At 46.4% G+C, this 19,351-nt stretch overlaps 2 protein-coding genes across 3 annotated transcripts; both read left to right on the top strand.

Moving 5' to 3' along the window:
• Window positions 1-6,052: 6,052 nt before the first annotated feature.
• Window positions 6,053-8,135, top strand: LOC120455596. The gene is made up of 2 exons (XM_039641970.1): window positions 6,053-6,454; window positions 6,607-8,135. The coding sequence occupies exons 1-2, from the start codon at window positions 6,289-6,291 to the stop codon at window positions 8,133-8,135; spliced, it is 1,695 nt and encodes a 564-aa protein (XP_039497904.1). The 5' UTR covers window positions 6,053-6,288.
• Window positions 8,136-9,697: 1,562 nt separating this feature from the next.
• LOC120457162 (RNA polymerase II degradation factor 1) lies at window positions 9,698-13,892 on the top strand. Of its 2 annotated transcripts, none has more exons than XM_039644438.1 (2): window positions 9,698-9,842; window positions 12,234-13,892. In XM_039644438.1, exon 2 carries the CDS (start codon window positions 12,261-12,263, stop codon window positions 13,629-13,631), a length of 1,371 nt encoding a protein of 456 aa, XP_039500372.1. In that variant the 5' UTR covers window positions 9,698-9,842; window positions 12,234-12,260; the 3' UTR covers window positions 13,632-13,892. The 2 variants fall into 2 exon arrangements, with proteins under 2 accessions (XP_039500372.1, XP_039500374.1); XM_039644440.1 differs by lacking the exon at window positions 9,698-9,842 and adding an exon at window positions 12,069-12,193 and having other exon boundaries at window positions 12,251-13,892.
• The last annotated feature ends 5,459 nt before the right edge of the window (window positions 13,893-19,351 follow it).

Here is a 19,351-nt window from a genome sequence, read left to right as displayed (position 1 = left end):
CAATGGTTATCGCAATTCTTTGTAACCCTCGATTACTTAAAAATGCAAAAATAGGATACAGCTATGAAAAATATTAAGCTCGAGTCCATAGGCAACTATTATTCTGAAAGTTATTACTTAATTATTCAAAATTCCATCTTGTGAGTGCGCACATCGACTCACTGTGCGATTGCGTTTCGGCTTTGTTCAATCAAACGACAGTGACATCATTCACACTTCGGCCACTGTGGCCAAAGTACAAAGTTTTTCCAGGGTCTGATTCTTTTTCCGGCAATTACAAATCGCAGATAAACGCGAGTGATTTCTCGCCAAGTGGCTGCCCGATCTCTTTCCGGTACCAATTATCATGAAGGTAGCGTGGATACGGGCTCCAGAACCATGGACGCTGTCGCCGAATTGTAAATTTGCCAAATTTCTAGCCTCGATACCGTTTGGCCGTTTGGTCGTTTGGCTTGTTCATCGTGCATATTATATCTTATCGGCATATGGGTAATATTTATGTACTTGCTATCGCAATTGCCGGCGGTCTCTGTTTCTTTTGGATTTTGCCCGGTATTTGTACAAAAAATTGGGTATATTGTTTACTGAGCTAATGAATACGTTTACTTTGCAGAAGAAGTGTAATAAAATATTATTTATGAGCTTAGACGATATCACCATACCATATCATTTAAATGACCTTTTATGTGTTTTACTGCCACCAACTAATCGCAGTCGGAGATTTTATTTCGACTCGGACTCGGCTTTCTTTCTTTTTGCTTTCAAGTGATTACTCAATGAATTCACAGAACCTGAGGCGGCGTGACTACCAGGTATCGGATAGTTGGCAACCCAACATGTTTGCACTTCCAGTTGAGTCGGCAATCTGCCACCGCACGGCAACAACAGCGTGGTTGAAAATTAAGAACAAAGCGTCGATGATCGGGGGACATGGGACATGGAACTTAGCTGTTGCCCGATCTATGGTTACGATTGCGGAATTTTTCTTAGGTCGACAGTTGTCGGTTTCAGGTGGCTCTTTGTTTACGTCTCTCTGTATTGTTTGGGCAATGAGGGGGTTTCTTAATCAATCCGCACTGAGTGCACTTTACGATGCACACATCTACTTATGCACTGTATGCTATGTAGGTCGTCGTGTGTCGAAACCCACGCTTTCCCCGATTTCACGCGGACTGCGAGAACGAGCAGAGAGCCAATTCTTTGGCCTAGGGAAGATTCTCCACATGATCTGGACGAACTGAATTGCTCACTTGCTTCCGTCGACTTTCATAGCGCGTACATGAAACCGGTTCTCATAACGACTTCCATCTAACACGGTGGTCAAAGTTCAGCAAGTACTCGGCATGACTGTACGATTACCTCTTGGAGGTGTCAGTTCTCGACTCCAAAAAGATTCGACTTCTTAAGAGATGGTCCGCACCGCTAGTCCGCACTGATAAGCAGTTCCTAGGCCTCGACTGAAAGTATGCTAAGGCATCTGACGGGGAGGGCTATGCGATGGAAAAAGCAAAGCATACTTTTAAGATTTGAAATGTGCAAACAGCAAGCGCTGTAAAAAGGGCTGGGAAAATATAGAGCCATGTTAATGGAATGGCTGAAAGCAGATTCACGGATTACGGCGATGAAGACGAGCACATGTGAACCGGCGGAGTAATTGGGCGCAGTGGAGGAGTGCATATTAATGGATCGAACTCGGGGCAAACGGGAGGGAAAAGCTGCAATAATGGACAATTATAATCAGTGGGTGGCCCTTCAAATATTGAGCATACGCAACGTTGCACTCAAGCATTGGCGGATGGGCTGCTTTTGAAGCCAAGCAAATGAGCTGACCTCCTCTGCGCTACTCCACCAATCCGGTTAGCAATTTGTGGCAACTGCACACACACACTTCCGACGAGGAAAATGAAGCGTTGTAAATGGATCTTCAGCTGCCCGCACGCCAGATGCTTTTCTTTCCGACTGCCTTAATCAGACATCGTGAAGGACTCGCTGGGGGAGGATAGCTGGCTGTTTGCCTTGCTGGTTGCTTTATGAGCTTAGTCTGTGTGCTTTACTACCCAATTAAGCTTGGAAATACATTTAGCAAACTAATGAATTATAAACACACACACACACACAATAGTGAGCCGGTCAGCAGTCTGCTCTGCTGGTGGAACGTGGTCTTCTACGGCATTCAAATATTTTTGGCTTTCGACCTCCTGACGCCCTTTCTTCCATGTAAGAAGTCCAGTCGATCCTCACTACATCACAAGATCTTTACAGTTTGGATTGTCCAATAAATCGTTTAAACCTTTTAATAGCAAAGTCAAAGGAGATGGAAATTTAATGAGAAGCGCATAGAAGGCGAGGATTTATCAAGCTGCTCGCCATAATATAGAATCCGCTCATCAATGCACAGTTTTCCTTGCTGCCAGCTAGTTGAACATTTCTGATTCCGTACGGAACCATTTAACTTTCCTCCTCGTTAGCCGCTTTCGACACCCCCCATCGCCTCCTGCTCCGGAATCAAACATGCCACGCCGAACTCTGCTTGCAGCGTGTATCCTTTTAAATGAAATTAAGCTAATTTGGGAAACAGGCAGCGCGTCATCATCGTCCTGGACGATCCAAGGGAACGGATGCCGTGGAAACGGCAACGGAACTCATTCTCGCCGAGGAGTTTAATTCAATGCAGAGGAAGGCCAACACATAGAGGCACTAGCTCATGCATATGCAAGCTCCGCTCCCCCCGCGCACTAAATCAAAGTTGTCTGTGTTGGCCATTTGCAACACATGCTACACGTCTGTGATTCCCCCTACTTTCGGGTACCGTGCCACCTGTCCGCCGTCCGTCCGTTTGGCCTGCTATTGTAATTTATTATCCTGCATGGCAAAAAGGATTTTCATCAATTAATCATGCTGATGATGCTGCTGCTGCAGCTAGATAACACTAACGCACAGATTCCACTAACCGATGTGCCGTGTCTCGTGTCTCGTGTCCCGTGTCTGTTGTCCGTTGTCCGGTAACCAGAACTCGACCTGAAGCCCCAAATGCGACTCCTTTCCTTCGAACAAAAGATTGAGGCCTGAGTTCTGGATTCGGGACCACAAACCTGATAAATTAGTGCAAAACAAGTGGTCTAGGGTCAAGGTGGATGTGGAAGTGGCAGGCTGGCGATATCCCGGTGATCCCCACCTATCTTCATTGCGGCGTATGCAAGGTGAGGCACGCAGCTCTTTCAGTCTGGCGAACTCGACTTAAAGGTCTGCACTCAAGGCATATAAATAGATTAATCAACATAAATTACAGCTTAGGTGCGTCTGTCAGAAGGCGTCTAATTTAATAAATTCGCTTTGGGGCAAAAAGGAGATGAAATATTTCTCTAATTAGAAGTTACTCAACGCATTTGTTTTGCGGCACAGCTGTTTACGATTAAATACCACTTAATGCACTGCATATAATAACTGCTCAAACTGGCTCAATTCGAATGTCTGAATTATATTTCATTATTTTCCACGCAGCTTCAAGCCCTTAAAGCAACTGGCCCACTCTGCAGGTGGCCTTGGCCCTACTGACTTGCTAGCTAGCCAGGCTTTTCGTCCTCACCTCCACCCTCGGTAAAGACTCCTGTGTGTCTTGTCCTTTCGTTTCGATTCGCATGTGGCTTGCAGTCTGGGAGGGCTCCGTGATTTATAGAGTGCGGGCCGGGTCGAGTCGAGTCGTGTTGCTTTGCCAGTCAATGCACTCTGTGGGTGGGTGCGGGCATTTTAATTCAATGCCCGAGTAAATCAGCTTAAAGTGCATGAATAGTCTTTTCATGGACGATTTCATCAATTATTCAAAGCTGGACCACCCTAAGTAAAAGTAAATGATTGCCTGGCGGCAGCAGAGCGACTGGTTAAAATAGCGCCAGCAAAAACAGGGTCCGGAGCAATTTTTCGTATACTTTATTATGCAAAATTTAATTTTAGTACGCAAACAGGGCAAATGACGGTGCAGCTGGTGAGCTGGTGAGCTGGTGGCGTCGTTTTGTTAAGGCCAGGTCAGCTGCAATGCGATGGGATATTCGTTTGGCATCACCTTTTAGATCGAATGATTGATTGATTGACTGACGCACGTACTTCACTGCTGCTCCTGGATGTAGATGTGCATGTAGATGTGGATGCGGATGGACGAAAGCCAGTAGGATTATTTCCTCCTTGGCCCTGTTACATTGCCTTATTATTTCCATTTACGGATTTCAATTAGTGCAGTTAGATTGAGCTGTGCTCTTGTTTTCCCAGAGCCTAATGCCATGCCATGCGATGCCACATACACACTACACATGCGGAGGAGAAGTCAATGTTGGCATTCTAAGTAATTGAGATTTGTGTACAGTAACGCTAATCACTGGGGATTTCTCGTTTGACATATAACCACTTACGGACGAAATGAATGGAAACTTGTAGCATATGTGGACAAATAGTTATTAATTGTATGAGGACAATAATCTTTAGGTCTCTCACCACAACGAGAGCCTTTAAAGTTGAGTAAGCAGTCCGAATTTAAGAATATAACACTTCCAAAACTCATATATGTATGTATGTACTTACGATAACCCGTTGGCAGCTTTCCGTACGTGAAATAATTCAGCTCATTAGTAGGGCGTCCTCATCACCGTCTACGCAGCCGACTTCGGTCTTCTGAGTGCCTTGTTTTCAGTCAGCCAAGGCATTTCTGATGCTCTGTGGGTGGGATTCCAGTTGGGGCGGGGCTAATTCGGGCCATAAATTTGCTGCTGTTGCTGGTTGCTGTTTGTTGCTAGCTGGTTGTTCGTAGCTGGTGGCTGGTAGCTGGTTGCATGTTGCTGCGGCTGCTGCTTCCAGGCCAACTAAGCCTCGCCTCCGCCTCGCTGATATAATGTGACACCAGCTGCTTAATGTTTTGGTTAAAAGCATTCTAAGTGAAATGCAACAGGGCGGAGACACGAGCGTGGAGTTGTTGCAGTCGACTTTCACTGCCCGCAAGCCGTAGACAAAAGAAGGAGCTTCAGGAGGTCTGTCCGTGCCGTGTTGGGTGTGCAAAGTGGAGGCGTGCCCTGCTCAGGATGGCAATTTGCTTAAGCGAAAAGTTGCCACATTCGAGCCAAGGAACTGAACACACCTTCTAGCGCCGACAGTGGGTCGCGTTCTCCTCCATTTGGAAGAGCTAAACAGGAATCACTACAACTTTGATTTTAAATACTAAAAAAAATACCACTTTGATTTTAGATACTAGTTTCTACCGCGTTGCAGGGTGCATGTACTTGAATTTTTGAGAATCGCAGAGGAGGGCGCTAAACAAAAATCACTAACTTTGATTTTAAATACTAAAAAAATACCACTTTGATTTTAAATACTAGTTTCTACCGCGTTGCGGGGTGCATACACTTGAATTTTTGAGAATCGCAGAGGAGGGCGCTTAAAGGTAAATAGCTTAAATGTTATATATGCATTATGCAATATGCAATATTTATTTAGCATTCACTGGGCTTACTTCTATCAAAAGTTTATCTCAAGGCTGGTAAAACTGTTAGTCCTACCCATATTAATCCGCGACGATGGCATCTTTTCACACTGTTGAGAACTCTGCGAAAGAAACTACTCCTACTGTTGCTGTTGTTGCTGCCTGCGGCTGTTGTGGCAACATCATCATCATTCATTTGCGCCCAGGTGCGTTTTCGTGTGCACTCAGTACTTCGCCGCTTACTTGTACTCGTATTTGGGTTTTGGGTTTTCACATGGCCTGGGGATGGGGTTTGCCGGTGTCTATTGCACACCTTGTGGCAACTTTCTGCGGATCCTTGCAACGAAGCCACACGTGAGTCGCCCTCTTCTTGTTTGTTATTCTTAGAACTTGCGCCTGATTCCGCTTGGCTGGTTTTGGTGTCTGCTCGAGTTTTAGTTGCTGTCTGCGTTTCGTTTCTGGTTTCCGGTCCTGTCGCCTGTTTTTGGCCGCTTCTGCTGGTCTGGCCGATGTGTTGTTCTATCTATTAAACTCGGATATACAAAGAAATAGTAAATACACATCTGAAAATTATCAGCTCAGGCTGAATGTGTCCCATAAATCGACTATTGTCAAGCAGATAGATAGTAAGCAAACATCTTTAGAATTTGTATATCTGTAGCACACAGTTTGGGTTTTACGTCTTTACAAGCTTAAATCGATAAGGTCACCGCTCCAAGTCTTACGGATAATGAAAACAGCTTTAGCAAACTTTTCGCCAACAGTTGGCGAGGCCGAGGTATTGTGGCATTTTGAGGCAGGTTCCGGATCATTCAAAATTCGATATGTCGTCTAGCTACACACGCCTGTTCCGCGTTTTATTCGTGATTATTTTCATCAAGTTGCTCTTCCTTCTGGCACTTTATTTGCACAGCTATGATGGTGTTGCCCGCTTTCAGAGGAGTTCGCAAGTGGATGTATTCGATGAGCTGCTCGTAGATCGGAGAGGAAGTAAGCGAAAATCCCATTTAGGCAATGTTCAAAAAGATGTGTTTAAAAAAATGTGTAAACATATTAAAGGATGTCAATATTAGAGCTAATATTGATAGAATCATGGGAACTACTTTCATTAAAGGGTTGCAAATTCCCAACTACCATTTTAGTGCCTTCTTTGGAGCAGCGATTGCAATGGATCCGCGAGGAATTGCCGTACTTTCCGCTGGAAGAGCTCCTGGCCAGAGAAAACAGGAAATTGCCTGGGGCGAAGTGTGGACCCGCGCCCGATCTGATGAACATAGACTTTCACAACACCTATTGGCAGAGGGCCATTAATGGCAACCTGACGTACTACCTCTTTGCAGCCTACTACGATGATAGAGAGGCGGTGCCAGAGGCGCCGCTCGTGCGTCTGCTGGCCATGGTGAACCAGCACCAGAACAACTCCTTCGAGTACCCCGAAATCTTCTGCCAGTTTTGGTTCGAGGGCAGGGCCAAGCCCGTGATTGTGCCCGTTTCGGAGCACAAGGTAATGTGGCCCTTTTATCATGCGCCGCGGCGGTATTACCCCACATTCTTGAGCTGTCCTTTGCCAGAGGGTAAGCACCAATGGCTGGTGCCCCAAATGGTTTCCTTGGTGGCTAGGAAATGCGATATGGCCAGAAATCTCCTGCGCGTGGTCTACGAAGTTGATGAGCCGGCAGTGGCGGAAGAGTCCGTGGTGAATGCCTCATCCTCAACGTCGGCAACATCCCCCACAGATCCCAAATTCGTGGTATGCGTGAAGGCCATGGACTTTCCGTATGAAGATAAGTCTTGGCGATTGATCGAGTGGCTGGAGCTGATGCGTTTGCTGGGCGCCCAGAAGGTGGTGCTCTACGACGCCCAAATGCATCCGAACATGACGAGGGTGGTCAAGGACTATCTGGTTACAAGTCCCGGCTTTGTGGAGCTGCGTCCCATGTCCTTGGGCAGAGGTGAACCGCACGTTGGACGGCACTTCCATCATTATGCCATGAAGGCCGACGGCTTCAATCGGATTTTGAACGAGATGATACCGTACAACGATTGCTTCTACCGCAACATGTACAAGTTCGACTACGTGGGTGTGTTCGACATCGACGAGGTAATAATGCCCCTCGGAAACGTAACCACCTGGCCGGAGTTGGTCAAACTGGCCCGCACTGTGCCGGACTACGAGAGTCGCACTGCGGCGGACTGCACTGAGTGGGTGAGCTTCTGCTTCCGCAACGTGTACTACCCCAGGTATCCGGAGCGTCCGAAGGTCTACCGCAATCTATCGAGCTCCTTCTACATGCTGCAGCACGTGGAGCGAGTGCGTCAGCACTGCGATCGCGGGGCAGCAGCCAAGTGTCTGCATGACACCCGCTTTGCCGTTGGACTGCACAACCACTTCACCTTCTTCCACACCGAGGAATCCGCCTGCGCGGCCAAATCGGTGCCCATTGAGTTTGCCCAAATGCAGCACTATCGCGAACCGGACACCAAGGCCCTGCTGATCGACCCCATAGTGGATGCCAGTATCTGGAGATTCCAGCCGCAGTTGCAGGCGAGAGTAGAGGATCGATACCGGAGACTGGGCTTCTTGCCCACCGAGGAGGAGTTGGCCAAGACCCTGGAGAAGCGCCGACTTCGGGATGAACTGCTGTTGAAGGCGGCAGTGGGTGGAGTCTAGTCTTTGTTGGTGCATATCGAAAAGATTGAAGAGGAAGGGTTGCTCTTGTGCAAATGTGATAAGTACTCATAACTGCATGAATGTTTTTTTTGTAGCCTATAAGTGAATAATGAATATAGTGTAAATATTTCTCAGGGACATACTAATTATTTAGCTATTTAGGGCGGCAGAGAAGAAAAAAAACCGAAAACATATAAATATTGAAAACAATTAAAAGCTTGGGTTCCCGATCAGACAACTCACCTTTTCACCTGTCTGACGCAAGTTTGCTCGAGTCATTTGCAAGCAGTTAAGCAAACAGGCCCAAAAACGGATGCTTATTATTTAAACACAATGTATAAGTACTTAATGCAAACGCTGCTATTTACATAAATGTGTGCGACTCTATGGGTCTGCTAAAGTTATTTAAAGTAATAAACAATTGATGTGCGTCTGTCTTTTGTGCAGCTCAGTTCACATTGACATGGGTATGAGGTATTTGTTGTTTCTTTACGCAAGCAGAGAAAATGCTGTATTTTAGCCCAGAATTCTTTGTGACGCCATCTCTAAGTTGGCCCACAACAGCTTTCTTCTCCGCTGTTAAGCTTTCCCGGTGTTCTGCTATGTTTTTGCCCCTCTGTTGTTTGATCGAGCAGGTTTTGGCCAGGCCAAGTCGAGCGGCTTGCTTCAGTTGGCCACGAACTGTTGGACGGGTTGGAGGTGAACTCCCCGTCACTCCCGCCCCCTGATTGTCTATTGGGTGCTTGGTTTATGGGCGGCTTTTTGGCGTAATGCAACTGTTAACAACTCTTTAAATATTTTACACGGTTTAGCATTTTGAATTGATAATTCCCGCACTTATGGTTCAATTTCAGTTTGTGCATTTTCATAATGCTCAATGAATTGAGAATGCCGTGTTTGCATTTCAACTCCGAGTGACTTTTTCAAAGCGATTCCAGTCGATTCATTCGCCGGCAAAAATGCAAAATGCTAAATGCAGAATGCAAAAATGCACATAGAATTTAATTTAATTTGCGCACACTCATGCACCATTTATCCACTTCTAATTAATTGCATTGCACAAGAACACAAAACGCAAAACATTCGAATGTGAACGGACATGAACAAATATACAAATGTGCACAAAAACACGCTCAGAGCCACGCTGAAAGGGGCAAAAAGCGACACAAGATGAAAATATTCATTATTATTTGGCCAAATTGCGAATTAATGATATGAGCAAACAGCCAGGCCAAAGTGTTGTTGGCATGCAAATTATGCCAGCGCACAGCAACAAAAGCGATGCGACTTTTTAATTAAATGCTTTCGCTCTAATCCAGGAGCGCTTAGTGGCACTGGCACTGGGATTGGGATTGGGATTGGGTTTGGGCTTGGGATTAGGGAAATCGCGAATGGGAAATGCGATCCCTGGGAAGGAAGTTTATAGGCAGCAGGATGGGAACAAAAAAATGCAGAATATAACCGAAGTGGGACCGGAAACGGAAACGCAAGGCACAAGCACAATCTACGAAAAGTTAGAAGTGCCTGTTTCTGGCACTCGTTTGCTGCAGTGCATAGTAAGCCTAGCAACATACAACAGTTTTGGACGATTTCGTTTTAAGAACAATTGAGTTGTGCTCAAATTTTGTTCGAAAAACCCTTGCGATTTCTTTGTTGCCATATATTTTGATTGGCCTGAGCGATATTCGGATAGTTGCAGAGCGTTAGGTAAGTTGTGTGTATGTACATACGATCCAATCCGATCCGATCTGATCCGAAGTTACTATTTATGGACTTGGGGGCATTAGTGGGGTTTCTCCCACCTTCGACATGTATGTATGTTGCAAAGGGTTTGAGCGAAAACGTCTTGTCTGTGGGTCAGCTTAAATTTCATTGGCTGCCGCCGCTTACTGGGAATCCCCGAAAGTATGCAGAAAGTTGGGCCAGAGCAATTGAGCGGATTGAAGGAAGTGGAGGCGGTGGCGGTGGCGGTGGCGGAGTTTGCCCTTGCCCCCTGCTTAACCCCACCACCCCACCCGGCTAGTTCAACCGGCATGCTAGGATACGGGGAACAAAGTTCAAACTAGCCAAACAAAACAGAACAGCACAGAATAGTACAGAACTGAGTTGAGTTGAGTTGAACAAAACAAAACAAAACAGAGCTAAACAAAACACACACAACGCAACAGGGAGCTGCTCATGTTTTTTGTTAATTAAAATTGGCATAGCAGCCGAAGGATAGGAAGGGGGGAAAGGCAAGGGCTGGGAACAACATTTTTGCATTTTCATCAGTTTTTCGGGGCAGCTAGCAGGCAGCACGCAGCAGGCAGCAGGCAGCAGGCAGCAGTCAGCAGCCGGCATTTGAACATTTCAACATTTCAGTAGCATTTCTGCCAGCGACGATGGCCCACAGGTCACAGGTCACAGGTCACAGAAGGCGAGCACAGCAAAGAAATCCTCCGGCTTTCAACTTCCCACCTCCAACACTCAGCTGAATGAGTGCCACTTCGCTGTGCGCATATTTACCTTTAGAACATTTCATTTTTCAAGAGACGACAAGCAACCGACCCGTTGAGGGCGAGTCCTCGATTTATGTGCTGCCAATAAATTTGCTCAACACTTTGGCCCCGTCTAATGCAATATTTACATCACATTGGGCGCTGGTTGCTGCCTGCTGGTTGTTGGTTGCTGGGCAAAATAAAAAATTGCATCGACAAGAACTGAGAAGGGCGAAACTGCTTTGTGGGAACTGAGAAAAATCACTGGTGACTTTTGTTTGGGATCTCGACTTACGCCAAAAGTAAATTATTAGGTGACATGAATCTAGATCGCTGCAGGACACTAGCATACAAGGTTCCAAAGCGTGTGTTGATCTGAGTCCACTTTACACTACTTTTTCCCAGTGCACCCAGTGTTTTGGCCCTGCTTTTCTTTCCCCTGTCATTTAAGTTAAAAGAGCATTTGGAAATGTCGGGAATGGGATCCCCAAACGCCTTTTAAGTAGCAAAATCTCCTGTAATGTGTCGCCTTCGCTTTTTCCCTTTTTTGTATGGCAGTTGCGAGTAAGGAGATTCCCCCATCCGTATAATTCATAAGCTATGCCAAGTGATATGTGTATGCACTGCTGTCCGCGGTTAAGACACAGATTTTCCATTAAACCAAAACCGGGTCAAATGAAATGGCCAAAACCTGCTTGCCAAACCCCAAAAGCCTAATAGTTCAAAGGCGCTCAAATATTTGGCACGCCTCGGATTCTGTTTCTGTTTCTGTTGCCGATTTCAGATTCTGATTGTGACATTTTTCACTCATTTATTCGAGTCCTTTTGACCCCATTTAAATTTATGGCAGCCAGAGCCAAATCGAAGTTCGAAGTAAAAGTGTTGCGATTGCCTAAAGTTTCCCTCGTCCGATTCATAATCGTAGATGTAGGGAATTCTCACTGATTTCAGCAAATGCGTAAGTAGTTCGAAGTCCTACTATTTAATCTTTAAATCGGGAATCGCACTTCCCTCGGTTGCTGCGGACCGGGTTAACGGTAGTCCAAGCGTAACTGTTTCCAAGGAGAAGGCACAACTTGACCCGGCTAATAAGAAATGCGTGATGTGTTACCTCGCACCCGTGTGTTTGGGGTTTTGCACCCACTCAAATCATTCAGTCCGAGGGTGTGTAAATATTTGTTTCTAAAGTTGCCAACTTCTGCACACGTCCCTTGGTCTTGGTCAGTTTTTCTTTTCTTTTCGTGCTTCTGAAGCCAAAATTTCCAGCTCACGTTCTTCGAAAAAAATGGGAATTTTGGCTTGTTTGTCTCATTAGTTGGAAGTTTAAAACGCATTGGTGTTTGGCTTTATAGATCAATGAAGCTATGTACAGAAAGCTACGAAATGAAAGATTCCCGATACCGAATCTATTTTCTTTAAATGCACATATGTATGTATAATGATTGGTGTTCAGAATAGTTAGTGTTGAGATTCCTGTTAACGTAAAAGTTGATCAATCTGTTTGAGGTTTTGGTAGTGCCAGGAACACAACACCAGTAAAGTGCAGGATTAAAGACAACCAAGCAGTAGAGTAGAGTAGAAGTAAGTAACACCCACCTCCCTTTTCCATATCACCCAACAGCTGTTTCCGACCACCAGCCAAGCCGCCATGTTTCCCAAAAATTTCTACAAGATGAAGAACTTCGCCAATCCGAAGACGATGTTCAAGAGCTGCTCAAGCAACAATGATTATCCCACACAAGGCCTCCAAAAAGTGGCGCCATCAACTGATGTCACTCCAACAGCTGCAGCTCCTCAATCCGCTGCTGTCCCTCAATCTACTGCACAACCAGCGAAGACTCAAGAACCGAAGAATGCTCCCAAGAAAACGACGCCTCCAGAGCCTCCAAAGCAGGGCCAAGCCAGCAAGAAGAACAAGAAGGGCAAGAAGAATCAGAAGAATGCGCCTCGTACTCCCAGTCAGACGAGCAGGAGCAGTGAAAGCCACAAGGAGTCGCGCAAGAACCAGCCCAAGGATGCAAAGTCGACGGGAAAGGAGGACAAGGAGAAGGTGAAGGGCCAGGGCCAGGCGAAGGAGAAGGAGAAGGTCCTGCAGAAGGAAAGGGGACTGGAGCAGAAGAAAGTCCAGGAGCAGTCGTCGATAATCGCGCAAGATAAGAAGAATGTGGTCGAGAAGAAGCTGCAGGACAAGAAGTCAGTAGAGAAGAAAGGCCAGGAGAAGGTGGTCCCAGAGCAAAAATATCTAGAGCAGAGGATTGAGAAGCAGCTGTCAGAGCAGAAGCTGTTGAACAGGTGGCTGGAGCCCAAGATATATCAGATTGTGTATCCGCAGCTCAAAGAAGAGGATGCGGTGGACGATTTCGCCGATTCCCCAGACTATTTGTCACTGAGCGATGCCAGCGAGGAGGATCTGACCACCGGCGCGGAGGACGACGAATCTGTAGAGCCCGAGGAGCCCGAGGAGCCCGAGGAGCCCCAGCATCCACTCAACAGCTGCTGGACTCTGTGGTATCTGGAGAACGACCGAACCAAAAGCTGGGAGGATATGCTGCACGAGGTAACGAGCTTCGACACCGTCGAGAACTTTTGGAGCCTGATAACCCACATCAAGCCGCCATCGGAGCTGAAGGTGGGCAGCGACTACTGTCTGTTCAAGAAGGGCGTTCGGCCCATGTGGGAGGATGAGGCGAATGTGCATGGCGGTCGCTGGGTGATCAACTTGAACAAGAACACCAAGCCGGATCTGGACAACTTCTGGATGGACTCCATGCTCTGCCTGATCGGAGAGGCCTGCGAGCACGCCGACACACTCTGCGGCGCCGTGGTCAACATTCGCGGCAAGACGAACAAGATCTCCATTTGGACAGCAGACGGGGGAAACGAGGCTGCTGTCCTGGAAATTGGGCGCATTCTGCGCGAGGGTCTTCGCATGGACAGCGTGTATGTGCTGAAGTACCAGTTGCACAAGGACACCAAGGTCAAGCAGGGATCGACTGTGAAGTCGATATACACTCTGTAGGTTCTCAACAGCCAAGGCCAATTGAGAATCAATCGCATTTTAGTTATTTTCGGTATTTTTTCACAATGACTTTTAAGCCATCAAGCAGGTGATCTGATGGATCAATGGTTCGAGCATTTACCATCCATTATCCATTGTTCGGAAGTCAGTTGGATGCCAAATCCCCAGTCAAGTCGTCATCCTTGTACATGTTGTACATGTAAATTTAAACGTTGCTCTTGTAAAGCAAAGAAATATATAATATTACTATTTGGTCACGAAGTAGTGCTCTGTTCTAAAGTCTAATTAAACCTGATTCCTGTTATCACTTCAGAATGAAGGAACATGCAACATTGTGTGTCTCGTTTCCTGAGTTCCAATCCGTGTACTCAATGCGCTGTTCTTTGTCTGCCCCACTTCTCCACTGCTCACTGCTCACTATATTGGAGCATTCAGAAGTTGGTTGCCTGCTTTTTGTTCGCTTCCACATCGGTCATCGGACATTGGACATGGGACAATCGGACGTGGGACATGGAACATTTGGACGTTGGACGTTGGACGTTGGAGGTTGGAGATTGGACTTATTTGGCGCACGGCGTCACACAACTTGGCCGCGCTCAATTGTTTGATTTATTGGCATTTATTGGCAGTTGGCATTTTATTGTGACTGTTTTGGGTGACCACGTTAGGGGTAAGGTAAGGTAAGCTGAGGTGAGCCAGCCAATGATGTTGGCTTGGCGGCAGGTGAGCTCTCCTGCCAGGCAATTTCTTTTGTTGCTGTTCTTGGCCACTTTTCCATTTGACGGGCTTTTTGTGCTTAATGTGCTTAATGTATTTTCTGTGCCTTGCAGTGACCATTTTCGTACCTTCTAATTTCTTCCTTGGCTTCTTTTTTTCTTTAGCCTTTTATGGAAGCAGGCGCTCTTCTGGGGATTTTCTATTTACAAAATATTCCTGGTGACTCCACAGAAAAGGTCAAGGCCCAGGTGGCCCATAAAAGCAAGCTCACCTATATTTCCGTCAATGATTTATGACACTTAATTTCATTCCATTGCGCCAACGAGGCAGAGCCATTGATTAAACACTTTAACGATTTTTTACGGCCACCAACAGTTGTAGTTGGGCACCCACTTATTAGAGTGGGAAAATCGAGTGGGAAAATCGAGAAAAGGGAAAGGGAAAGGGAAAGCGAGAAGCCACTGTATCGATTTGGTTGGCGATCCCAAAGTGGGAGGACCGAGGGTGAGAGTCCGATGTTTAACAATGCTATTGCCAATAAACCGAAACGGAAAATCTGTATATATGCTGAACAGGAGCGGGCACCACGCCGCACACTTCACGGATAACAATTGCCAAAAAGTCCACGGCACTCTTCTCCCCAATAAATAAAAATGTAAAGTGTCTGGCGCTCACAAGCCGACTGGGGATTTCTCTAAAATTTAAGTTCCTAGGCAGCAATAGAAACTGAAAACTTTGTAGCAAATATTTAATGTATCAGAAATCAAACGGAAGCTCTGCTTGCACTAGTTGACTTGTAAACGTTGTGGATGTGCAGCCGACGAGACCCTCCATTCGGCACCAAAAAAGATAGAAAAGAAACTGTTCCCTTAGGCTGCCAACTACCCCAAACTACCCCAAACTAGAGGGCCCCAAAAAGGCCGCCCCACAGGTGGCATTTGTGTTGTAAAACGTCGATTTACATGCGTGCTGTATGCACAGGGGAAAATATGTGTATTTCCATGTGCATATACGCACATGTACCTATATACACATGTACACACAAGTAAATGGAAGGGAAGGCAGCAAGGCAAGGAGGCACTGACGAATTTCAATTTATTTACTTTTATTTGCGTATGCAAAATAGTCGGCTGCGGCTTGATTTTGGTTATCTCACACACGGCCACAAGGAGATCCACAAGATACAAAGGAAGAGGTTTGGTGAGAGGTTTTCCAAGCGCTTAAACTAACGCTCCTCAGCTCTTTTCTCTTCCTTAAAGCTGTTAAAGCAGCTCGGTTTTTTCTAAACAAATAGCGCACTGTTGGGTTATAAGTTATATGTATATGGTATCTTATAATTGATTTCCCAAGCAAAGCCATTCAAATAGCGCAATCGATTTAGCCCAGCCAGCTGAACAAATCACTCAGCTTGAAGAGCCCGTATCCTGAGCACACAGCAATCGAAAAAAAAGCCCCTCATTGTGGCAAGAACTCGCATCAGCCATGGACAAATGGGTGCCTCAATTCTGACACTTGCCCCAATAAACAATCCATAATCCATAAAGGCACTCGACCACCCACTCCACCCTCCTCCAGCTATTTTGCCTTGCCAAGACAGGACGGAGCATTTATGTTCCGGATCCGGACGAGGGAGACGAACATGTCATATGGAAATACTCGAACGAGGCCCCAGGACAAGTGCACAGAGAGAAAAGGAGCTCCACTTGAGCTAGCACCATGCATATGCATATTACTCTATGGACGACGATTATACAGACACCATTTAATGGCAACAGTTTGATCGGGTGTAGGCTGTTACGCAGGTCAGAGGGCAATGAAAAAGGTGACCACCACACATTCTCTTTTCAGTGTGAGTGGCCTACGTTGGCCCCCGAAATTGTGCTAATTATACGGCCATAGCTAATTCCGGGCCGTAGTGTGGGGTCTTGGGTACCTGGGTGCTGGTTACTGGTCACTTGGTTACTGGTCACTTGGTTACTGGGCACCGGCCAGTTGGGGCGCTGAATAAGTCATGTGGCCGGTGTGATTACCTTTGGTCGGTCGGGGGTTCAATGGCCATTCGCACGATATGTCAATCAGCCGTTGCCCGTTGGCCATTGGCCGTTGTCCCCGCTTATATGGCCATGACATGAACTGTACTGCTACAAACAAGAGGAGGAAATGTGATTCCCACATTGTTGCAACCATTGGCAAGCTGCATTCATTAAATGCGCCCAAATGAGGCAGGGGCTGCCATTTTCCATATGTAAATGCGACTTCCAATAATCCAGTCCATATTGCACTGCGCCCCAGGTCACAACACATCATTAGTGTTGTCGCCTCAATCTCCGCATGCCGCATCCAGGACACGCGTCTTTCACGCACCACCACTTCACTGGATCGAGATTCACTGCCCCATTAAAGAGAGCAGGTTGTTTTAGGTCTTAGACTTTCGTAATCAAGCCATCGAAAGTGGGCCATTGATCTTTGGGAACCTAAGTACGAGTATATGATGGTGGTATTTGTTCGTTGGCTATATGGAAATCGTCACATTCGGAAATGCAAATATTACATATATATTTGAGGCATGTCTGCAAATACTAGTTCCCTGGAGCACTCGCATCTCCATTCCGACTGACCTTTGGCTCCCACTTTTCGGCCAGGACTCCATTAAGTTCAAATTGAATCGATTGTTTAGCTGTGATCAAGATAACTTCCAACTAAGCCGACAGACGAGTCCTGGGAGACAGCCTCTGCTGCACGAAGCAGCTCCAGCTCTCTGGATGAATCTGAATCTGTAGCTAGAGATGGAGCTAGAGATGGAGGTGGAGATGGAGCTGAAGATGGAGCTGGAGCAAGTGCACTTGGCTGGCAAATGTTGACATTTCTTCTTGGGGATTTCAGCTCGCTTGTGCTTGTGCGCTTGGATTTTGTTTTTATTATGATTATTTTAACTGCTAAGGCAAAGACAAACACACCGAGGAGCATGGGGGTGCATGGGGGCGGGGGGCGTGGCGGCGCGGCGGCGAAGGAGCATAAAATGCCATTTTCCAAGGGACCGTGAGCGGGACAAACGGAGGGCTCCCCTCCTCCGTCCAAAGGACGAAAATGGGTTTGGCGTCGAGCTTTCGAGCCAAAGCCAGACAAAGTGAAATGCAATAAAACAAAGGCCAGCAAGGAGCAAGCAGCGAGGAGGGGGGTAAGCAAAGGGAAGCAACTGTCTTGTCTTGTCTTTGCTGCTCGAGTGCCTGCAGCTGTGACCCCTGAACCCGTGGCTTCACCCCGAGCATTCAACCCCCCCTCCATCCAACGCTCCACCCACGGAAAGCGCAACGCATTTACAGCGCAATGATTCAAATTGTCGCCTCGGATTATGGATTTATTACGCGTCTCGTTTTTCGTAAGCTGCCAGCGAGGAGCTGCAATTGTGCATGCTGCTTGCAATTACTATCAATGCTCCCTTTTTTCACCACTATTTCCCCGATTTGCGAAAATGTGTCAGTAATTCGCGCTGACAATTTTTCGCTCTCCGCATCCTTGGCATCCTTTATCTCCAGCCAAATGTGAGTGCAGCCCTGTGCCGCAGTGTCTTTGGATTAAGCGTAAATGTTTATGCACCAGCTCAAAGTTGGTACTAGCTATACTATGTCTTAAAGTGTAGTTCTAACAGGGTATATTCCTTATAACTTTGATCATGGCTGGCATCTAGTTGCCATCGGAAAAGATTCCTGGCTCATCAAATTCATCATTTAAAGGTTGCTGCGACTAAAAACAGAACCCTCATTAGTGGGTCAAGGTAAATGGCTGTGCCGCGTCACGATTTGCAAAGTGTGGCTATGTGGCTATGTGGCTATGTGGTTATATCTTCGACTTTGGGCCCTTTTTGGCAGACACATTTTAAGCCTACTCATGCTGCAAAAGCCCTCTTGACCCTTGACCCGGGTCCCTGGCTCTTGGGTCATGGCGATTCGCATTCAGATTCAGATTCAGATTTGGCTATACAAATCTGGAAATCATTCAGACACTGAGATGCTCAGATACTGAGATACTCATGCCCAAATGCGGCGAATGACAAAGTAGTTGAAAGCTTTTCGTAATTATTATTATGCGTTATTTGTGTGTGCAACTCTAATTGTTGTCAACAACAGATGTGGTTGTCTGTGCTGTGCTGTGCTGTGCTGTGCTGTGCTTCACTTGTCGTTGTTCAGTGTTCGGTGTTCGTCTTTCGGTGTTTGGTGTTTGCTGTTTGGTGTTTGCTATTCGCCGCTCGTTGCTCGCAGTTGACAACTCTGACATTTCGAATTTAGACATTGCCTGACTGTTTGACCGCGCATTAAAATGCGCTTTTTGTGTGCCACGGCTAGTTAGGATTTGGTGGCACTGATGCCCCCGCTTTTTGTTTACCTGCCCGCACTCGCACATCGAGAATTATGTAAACTCACTTTTTTGGCTTACAAAAAATCGTGTCATTGCTGGATGGGAGCCGAGGCGATTCCAGGCGTTATAGGGGCTAAAGATGGCTGAGCGGAGGTCACGAAGATGCTGCAGTCACAACAATGCAACGAGCAGGCGTTGCAGATTAATTAACGTCTGACTGCGATAAAGCACGTCGCAGTTGCAACCGCAACGTGAGCAACTTAAAAGCGAAAAATTTGCGGAGGAAAATTGGCAAAATGGCACGAGGATTCGGCTTCAAGGGGGCGGATGGAAAGTGGCATAGAAAACGGCCAAGTCAGACCGGAAATTTACGGCCTTGGTCGATGCGATGCGATGCGATGCGTCGGTGTTGAAATTAAATATAAAAATCAAATAGAAATAGAAATGCTCCTTTGATGGAAGGGTCCTTAAGCTTCAAACTGAAACTAACTAAAGCTATCTCTTATTTAATTGTAATCAACACAGAACTCCCCAGAGGATGCACTGTAAGCAAAAGCAAGTTAATCAGAACTAAGAACTTAGATTGCTCTTAAAGTTCATTCTATTTTCATGTGATTAATGCGGCAATCGAGCACTCGATTAATTTT

Source organism: Drosophila santomea, chromosome X, assembly GCF_016746245.2.
Source record: "Drosophila santomea strain STO CAGO 1482 chromosome X, Prin_Dsan_1.1, whole genome shotgun sequence".
NCBI classification, from domain to species: domain Eukaryota; kingdom Metazoa; phylum Arthropoda; class Insecta; order Diptera; family Drosophilidae; genus Drosophila; species Drosophila santomea.
This window is presented reverse-complemented; position numbering and strand designations above follow the sequence as displayed.

What these genes read in the sequence shown, in the direction of transcription:
- LOC120455596 (XM_039641970.1), top strand. Translation starts at nt 6,289, where the DNA reads ATGTCGTCTAGCTACACACGCCTGTTCCGCGTTTTATTCGTGATTATT. An exon ending in GCTCGTAGATCGGAGAGGAA is followed by an intron (nt 6,455 to 6,606) that starts GTAAGCGAAAAT and finishes CTACCATTTTAG; the next exon opens with TGCCTTCTTTGGAGCAGCGA.
- LOC120457162 (XM_039644438.1), top strand. Translation starts at nt 12,261, where the DNA reads ATGTTTCCCAAAAATTTCTACAAGATGAAGAACTTCGCCAATCCGAAG.